Source organism: Oryzias melastigma, linkage group LG22, assembly GCF_002922805.2.
Source record: "Oryzias melastigma strain HK-1 linkage group LG22, ASM292280v2, whole genome shotgun sequence".
In the NCBI taxonomy this organism is placed as follows: Eukaryota; Metazoa; Chordata; class Actinopteri; order Beloniformes; family Adrianichthyidae; genus Oryzias; species Oryzias melastigma.
In genome coordinates, this window is record NC_050533.1 from 19,402,489 (window position 1) to 19,411,284 (window position 8,796).

The 8,796-nt window shown below is 42.0% G+C and overlaps 1 protein-coding gene across 3 annotated transcripts in view; it reads right to left on the bottom strand.

Moving 5' to 3' along the window:
• Positions 1–289: 289 nt before the first annotated feature.
• lrfn5a (leucine rich repeat and fibronectin type III domain containing 5a) overlaps positions 290–8,796 on the bottom strand; it is a 144,434-nt gene continuing 135,927 nt past the window's right edge. For all 3 annotated transcript variants that reach the window (XM_024274494.2, XM_036209877.1, XM_036209876.1), the window contains 2 exons: positions 4,780–5,053; positions 290–2,243 (listed from right to left, as the gene is read on the bottom strand). In XM_024274494.2, the coding sequence (XP_024130262.1) occupies positions 1,278–2,243; positions 4,780–5,053 (1,240 nt within the window). In that variant the 3' untranslated portion in view covers positions 290–1,277. The remainder of the gene's footprint in view (positions 2,244–4,779; positions 5,054–8,796) is intronic.

Here is an 8,796-nt window from a genome sequence, read left to right on the forward strand (position 1 = left end):
ATTATTTAATCAAATTGTTTGCATTTTTTATAAAAGCCAAAGAGCTACAATGAGGGGAAAAGAGCGGCATGTGGCTCCAGAGCCTCAGGTTGTAAACGAAAAGCGTTGTAACAATTTTTAGATGTTGACTTGATCAAAGAAGAAAGGCATCCTGGTAATATTATCCAAATACCCAGTATCCTCCTAATTTACTGTTTCCACTGGTGAATAGTAGGAAGATCTGCAATGTGAAACATATACTACAGGGCCCAGCTTAATATATGCTCAAAAAAATGACACAAGTTTTTCCTTTTTTTTTATTTTATCCCTTTTTATTTTACACAACATAACAACACAGTACATGTTGTTTTTTTATTTTTTGAATTTTTTTTCTGTACAGAAGCTTTCTGGGAGCGTGTGACCAACACAGGCCATAGTATACCAATGCCAGTGAAAAGCTCACAAAGTAATCATGTTCTTTTTTTTCTTTAATTCCTGTTAAAAAATATCAATTTCATAAGAGGTCCATTAGATTCTCAATGTGTTGTTCGATCTTTCCTTTATACACACAAGAAAAGATCTGTACTCTGCAGAAGGTAAGAAAGGCTATGTGTGAAATCTCGCTCTTCCTTAGTTGATCCCATTCATCCAAATTCCTCCAATGGTGGAGCCGGTGTGATCTCCTACATTGTGGCTCTATCAGTTAGTGAGGGTCTGTTAGTGCAAAAGAAGGCACTGACTGCTGTTCTCTTGCCAAGTTATGGACACACACTCACTGTGAGTGTGTATGCGTTGAGAATAATGTGCTTATTTTCCCAATCGATTCATCTTTCTCCTCGTTCCCTTTTTTAAAATTCCCTTTTAGTAGTATTGTCAGATAAGGTGAGTGTGAATCGGAAATGACATGGCAAGCTTGTTGTCTTGTTTTTTTTCTTTTGTGCTATAAAGTGGAACCAACGAGACAAGTCGAGGGTGCTACGAGACAAGGCAAGAACTTCACCCGTTGAAAAAAAAGAGACTGACCAGGAAAAGTGATGATGTCAAACAGAACGGAATACAAAAAGCTGTGAAGAAACATAATGAAAAGAAGAGCTAAAAAAGGCTTTAAAAAAGAGGGGAAATCAGAGAAAACTCAAACATAAAAATGTACATTCGGAACAGTAACAACACGCTGAATGACAGGTTCTCCCCTTCACCCATACGCCTTTAAACAAACCCAAACACACGGCATACTCTCACACAAAGGTTAAACAGTTATGAATGAAAAGTTTCTGTTTTAGCTGCTGCCTCGCTTCACTTCAAACTGTGCTTTCCAGAATCCAGTCAGAGTCACAGCGGCCTTTGTCAGAGTCTGCACCCTCGTCTTTAGGGAGGAGAATGCCGCTCATTGACCGACTTCTTTTGTCCCGCACCAGACGCCCCAGCTTGGGCGCTCCTCCCGCGCCCTGATGGGGCGAGTAAGTCTTTGAGCCCCCTTCACTGAGGGAGTACCTTCTCCTCGCTCTGCTTCTGCCTCCCTCTTCCACAGGAAGAGTCTGGTACTTAGCAGAAGATGAGGCAGTGCGCGGTGCCCTGCGCAGGATGGGAGTCTCTCTGAATCGCACAGAGGGAACAGGGCTGGGAGCGGCAGAACGACTGCCGAACGGGGAAGGAGTGAAGGTAGGAGGTGGGATTTGGGTGAGGGAGGTGGAATTGTTGCGGTTGGTGTTTGGGTTCTCTATAGGGTTGGGAGTAGATGAGGTGATAGGAGCTGCATTGGTTGTAGATGCCGGGGAGGACAGAGTGGGGCGAGGAGAGGAGGTGGATGGGAGTTTCTCGGGTATCTTTGCGGTGTTTGAGCCAGCGGAGGCCGGCTTGCTGGGAGCAGGCTTGCGCTTTGGCTTGTGCAGGGAGCCGGTGGAGGAGGCTGGCAGGACGACGCTGGTTTTAGGTCTTTGTTCGCTCGCTTTCTCCTGGTCCTCCACCCCGGATGTCGGGCTTTTAGACTCCCAACTCTGGCTAAGAACCGATGTTGCGGTGAAGTAGTCAGGCAGGGAGCACTCCGATGACTGGGATATTTTGTCCTTCCCCCCACATGCTCCCCCTGCAGCTGCTGCTCCACCTCTTTTTTTTGCTGGCGCCGGAGGGTCTTCCAGTCCGATGGATCCGTGTTTGGAGGAGCTGGGGGTTATGTTGGATCCTGTCGACTGCTGACCATTCGTCTGCGAGTGCATGTTTATCATCGACATGGAGACCCCTTTACCACCCCCACCTGGATTGCACACCTGAGAAGAAGCAGAACATAAGTCATTAGATTACTGTAATAGACTGTTTCATTTTCCTCTTGGGTGTTCTTTAGGCTCATGATGCAATGTGACAAAAGGGACTTCTGGGTCAAATAAAAAACTATTCCAACCTGTAAGACGTGTCTGTCTGATCTCCCGTATTTGGCACCTGCATGGCCGACAACTAAGCCCAAGAAAGTCGGCTACATACATCGGTGGCAGCGAGTGGAGTTTTTCTTCTTTTCTTTCCGGAGCTAGTTAATGATCACCATGAGGTTCTTGGACGAGGACCAACAGAAACCCGGAGCTGGACGCTTCGGCGGCCATTCACCCTGCGCTGTTTTTTAAATCTACCTGCCTGCTCTTTTCGCCAGAGATAACAGAGCTTGGCCCGAAAGCTGGAGGTGGCTGTCAGGTCCACCGCAAGATCCGGCAAGGCCTGCAATGATAAGCTAGCACGTATTTTACCAACGTGGCTCATTTCTACTGTGGGAGAGCATATCGGATTTTACCAAAGCGAACTAAAATTCAGCGAAAAGAAACTTGAAACGGCTTTAGGACAGAGGCAGGCACTGGAGTGCTTCAAGACCAGCCTGTCGCGGACATTGCGGATGTAACTAGGTGAGTAAGTATTAGTGTGAATTATCTGAAAATTCACAGGCTTAAAGCCATATTTTTCAGATTATAGGTTGCATTTTTGTATAATTTTGCTGGGGATGGGAACGCACGCGGAACAGACGCCGCTTCTATTCAGCACCCTCATTAACCAATAGTGTAGTACACAACAGACATAAAGTGCCACAGTCCTCTCCGACTGACTTGTGACATGCGATCGTTTCAGCGTCTTTAGCGTGAGCCACAAATGATCCGCGTCAATCCTGGTAGGAAGTTGCACCAAGACACACAAGAAAAATAACCAATTTTTTATAAAAAAAAAAAAAAAAAAAAATCAATCATATGTCAAATTAATTGAAAAAAAATGTGTCTGGTGTGAACTGGAGGTGAAGCAGTCACTTCGCAGTGCTTCTGTGTCTGGTGTGAACCCGGCGTTATATTCAGGTGCAACTTATAAGTAATTAAAAAATAAATAAATAGCAACAACCACTAGAGGGCACTGTAGGTGTGTGTATTTACTGACAACGATACAGAAGAAGAAGTCCTGCTCAGTTTCACACTGGGCTGCCATGTTTTCTTAGGTTGTGTCAGAATTCCCCCCCTAACCCTAACTACTAAAAAACTATATAGAGCGGGACTATATAGCGCGCTGGATTTTAAAGGTAATCTGGACATGATGCTCACTACTTTTTTTACATTTTTCTAAAAACTGTATATGATGTCATCAATTTCATGAAGTGAAAATATAATAAAAACGAACATCTCAAGGCATTTATTTATGACTTCACTGTGTTCCGGTGGTAAAAATGTGGATGGTTTATTCAAATATTGCGTTTATTTTGAACACATTTTTTTGTTTGAAATTGTTCGACCGCAATGCATTGTGGTCTCTATCCGCTAAACTAGTGACCATTTACGTACGCTAGTTTTTTGCAAAGACTTCTGGGAAATTTCAAGCGCACTCGATTTGGAATTAGTAGATTCAGACAGCACAAAAAAAATGGCGAACGCGCAATATAGTGAGCAGGGGCGGAGTTCGGACACAACCTTATACTTTCTTTCAAAGCATCAGAACTTTTTCTCACATAGAGGAAGAATTCAACAGTTTTAGCAATTTGAAGAGTTTAGATGACTTGTTAGCATGTTCTTCACACTTTAATTATCTTAATAATAATTCATATGTTGCCCATATATAATAGATTCCTCTTGTATATTATTAAGCTAAATGATCATCAGTGGGCTTTGATAGTGAAGCGTGCACACAGTCTATTTGTTTTCTTTTCTATTATTACGGTTTGCCTTTCAAGAGAAAATGTCATTCTTGCTTCTGTATTTTGTTAATATTTTTTTTCATAAAGTGCTCCAGTGTAACTTAAATATTATTTTTCTCCGACTTTGTTGTGTATTTTTTGGCTGCTGAAAAAATAAGAGAAGCGGAAAGAATTCAACTAGAAGTGGAAGCCTTGCTGTTTTTGCTTATATTCAAATATAGATTTCTAGAAAAATCCTCCCCAATCATGTCCATGTTTGTTGTGACTCCAGAACAGTGTCATCTACGTTCACTTAATTAACCTGGACTCAAATTACTCACAGACAAAACCACAAAGCAGCTGATGCAACAGCTTCATATTTGTTAGAAACGTCTTTAAATAGTTAAAAAAAGAGTATTCTAATTGACAAATGAAAAAACAATGTTTTTTAGAAGTGTTTTTCAAATACTGCTGTATAAAATTGTGAAAAAAGCCTAAATCTTTTATCCAATAAAGTCTTTATTCATATATTTTTTTATCCTAGATTTTTTCATAATGATTCTCTTTTAATAAGTGACCACCATAATGTGAGTCCTCCAGCTCAATAAATAGATCAATTTCATCCCTTTACTGTTAATTAGGAGTGTGGCTTAAGAGGGACAGACACCCACCTTGTACCGTATCATCAGGATGATGATGAAAACCAGCACGGAGGCCACAATTATCCCTCCGATGATGATGATCATCGTCCCGCCGAGGAACTGAGACTGCATAAAATGACATCTCATGTACTCTGACTCGGTTGAGAACTGCACACAGCCGACCACCCGTGTGGCAGTCAGGGAGGTGATGACATCATCATAAATGGCCAAAACACAGAGATCGTATTGAGTTCCCGCTGCCAAATTATTGACCAGGAAGCTCTTGCTTGATGGGGGGATCATTCTGTTGGAAGAAAAAATACAAGAAGAGAAAATTATTAATGTAGACATGAAAAAATGTTTTGCTTCATGATCACAATAAGCTTTGCAGTTCTTGATTTTTAACAATGCTTCTGGATTCCTTGCATGTTCACATTAGAATGCCTCAATTTGATAAGTAAAAGTGCAGTAAAAGAAAACGTGTTTTGGTAACATAATTTTTTTTTCAGTTATGCAACAAATACTGATTTTTCACCTTAAATTAGGGTCATTGCTTCAATAAATAGAGTGTCCAGCCATCCCCACACCCCTGCCAAAGCAGCAGCAGCAGCCAGGAGTCCCGTACACCTGCCACCGGGGCCACGGAGAGAATACGCCCGCTGGGCAATCCCGCCAAGCACCCAGACCAGGGCGCGCGGGACCGCCGCAGAGGCCACCCACACCAGAGAGCGGGAAGGCACAGGAGTACAGAGAGTGCAACTCCCCCACCATACCAGGAGGATTAGCGTGAGGCCCCACCCCCGGAGAGCCCCCGAACCTACAACCGCCGAGGAGTACTGAGCACCCCACCACCCCAAGTACGAGCCAGGGTCCCCTTAGGGAGAACCGCCCCCATTCTACAGACAGCTGCTGCGAGAGGTCAAGGGGAGGGAATGACACCCATTCCCCCGCCCAGGAGAGGGACACCCAAGAGAAGTGGGGGTCCCGGATGAGTGTTATAAACAAGGCCCGACCAGGCTCACCCACTGATGGAATTCTTGGAGAGGCCCGGTTGTCAAGAGCAAGGACCAGAACCCGGACCACCAAGACATGCACACCCCCGGGCTCTGACGTAACTTGATCTAACTTGATCTAACTGCTCTAGGCCTAAATTCTCAGGGAACCCTTTTCCTGCTTGGAGAGGAGACCGCCAAGCCCAGGAGACCAGAACCCAAGAGACAAGGGCGCTGGGCTGTGGCCCCTGCTCCCCACGCAAGGGGGGGGGGCACTTTTTTGTGCATATTTATATGTAGAAACCCTGCTTTCCTCTATTGTTTCAACTTTGTCTAACAACTACTAGCCTCTGAACCAAAATAAGTATACGTCATTATAATGGACTTAAGGATTTGACAAAATTCTTTGTCATCTAAATAATACAGTTTCACATTGGTGTGTGGTTAGCAGATAAACCTTTTTTTTTTTTTTACAAGAAAAAAGGGTAAAAAATAAGAAAATAAAAGAAACAAATTAATGTTTTCATTTTTGAATATGTGACTAAATTAATTTCAAAAATCTATCTTGTTAAATTTTTATTCTAAAGTAACATCACCCCCAGTGATCTTGATTTTTGCCCACAGTTGTCACACATTTGTTCGTTTACCTGTGAAGTCTATCAGCACTTTGGGATTTCCCTATTAGAATGCTAATCAAAAGCCTCATTAAACCGCATAGGGCGGCTAGTTCACTGCTCTTCATCGAGGGGCACTAAGAGAAGCAGAGGGGAATCTTTGTGTGGTTAAAGAACTCAATTTACAGTGTGAGCCAAGCAAAGGTTAGACAACATATTACGTTTTAATGGTCAGAATTAAGAGGTCCAGGATAAATTCACTGTGGTTCATTACAGCATCCTCACTTAAGCAGCAGCAAAAGCTTGTGAGCTTCTGTGTCAGAGTCCACATGAGCCCATGAATACTAATTAAACCGTCTTTACGATAGACGACTGTGAGTGGTTTTTTTTCTTTTTTTCCTTTTCTTATGTTCTCACCATTTTAATGAGACAACCTGAACTCAAACGGCACACACATATAAAACTAAAACCATCACCAATTCCTGTTTGGAGTGAGTGAAGGGAAACAGCAAAGGAGTGAAAACCTAAAAGACCTGGAATTTTTAACGTTAAACAAGCAACTTAACCAGATGTGTCATGAAAACGGAAGTAAAAGTCAAGCAAGAATCCCAATTTACCCTTTGACCTTTGACACTAATGCTTTAAAATGGCCAGTTTTCTGTCAGACCAGAGGGAAAAGAAAAGGGCAAAATGACTACCGTAGAATTAGTGCTTTAAAGTGCCATTCTTCACAAGACTGTGTAAATTTTAATAGAGATAAAAAAAATATATTTTTCTGAAAACTGGCATGCTTACATATTGAAATCCTAAACCTAAGATTGTCCATTTAACAATTTAAGGGTCAGTGCATTAAATGATTCCCATCGTAAAAATGAAACATTACAAGATAGTAATATAGTTCTTACGTAGTCCTAAATCGTGGGCCAAATTCATCCACTGGCCCTAAGTCTTAAACACTACCCCTATTTCTCAGACATTGAAACAGAGGCTTAGAAATAAGGGTAGACTTAGGACCAGTGGATGAAATTGGATTCATCCTCAATCACAATTTGGCCCAACTTCTACATTTCAAAAGGTACGGGCATGTCAGTTAGGTTAACTTTTATTGGTAGAAGTAGGTGGAGTTTTCATGTTGTTTTCATGGGAATAGCGGAGAATTTGGAGTTTAAAATTTGTCTTTTGGAGCTATCAAGAGTCAATATAAATTATGTTAGGCGTATTGTTTGTCTTTCTAGCAAAATACTCCGGAATAAAAGTGCAAAAAATAATTTAACTTGTATGTTTCGTCTTACATAGCAAACTTTGATGGTAACTTGATAGGCGGATGTTATTTGTAAGTATTTACATGTGACCAGCTCAAAAGCTGATGGAAAATCTTGTTGGCGACACGTAATGGGTGCAGCCAAGATGCAGATTCCTGCATTGTTTCACATATTTTAAGTGCATCCAAAGCTAAATGGTGTTACTGGTAGCAGTATTTAATGAAGTCCCGTTAGCTGTCACGCAGCTAGAACGTGGAGCTCAGCGGCAAAACAGCCTCGATCAAGAAGCATTTGATACATTAACCCGAACCGGAACCGTAATTCTAATCTTAATCCTTCCTCCAGGTCCATGCAGCCAAGAAAATAGGTTCAGAACTGACTGCAGTATTTAATTAAGCGTAAATACTGTTGTCACTTTTCGTTTGGACTGATGCTAACTAGCATGAAAGACATCTAACCAGCGCTGCCTTTATCTTTATGACTTGTTAGTCATGTTTTAACTACTCCACAGCAGAGTGTTTCTGATTTTTTTGTCAATCTAATTTTCCGTGTCAGGTAGAAGCAGTCGTAGATGTGAATCCCTTTCCTAAAACGTCTCAACACAGGCGAGGTGCCCATTAGAGCACGCTGCTACCGCACCACGAATAGGGCAGGGAAACATCCTTATCAGCTGAGAGTAGAAGCAGTAGTCTGAAAGTCACTTCAAAGTTTGTTTAAATGTTCAAAGTTCTGTCTGGGAAGTTTTAAATATTCTAACGTTGCTACGTTTCATCTCAAGAAGTCACATGATCATATAGTAGTCTTGTGAGCACTGGGTGTTTGGTGTTTCAGGAAGGCAAACTTTGCTTTTTTCTTGGATGTCATTTTTATACACATAATGACAAACTAATATACAATGTAAGAAATAACAAAAATTCTGCAATACCAGTACATGGAGATTTGCTAAATTGATGTATAGAGACCCATAACCGGAACTAAACAAGCGGTCTTATTTGAAACTGGAAATATGTTACACAGCTTAGAGTCCATCTGGAGTCATGGGGTTGTTGGAACTTATCTAGCTACTAAAAAGGTGAGGGGGGGGGTGTACATCCTGAACAGTTTGCCCTTTAACACTTAAGGAACAATGTAGAATTAAAGCCGCAAGCGGCGTTGGATGGCCCGCAGTCGCTACCCGCC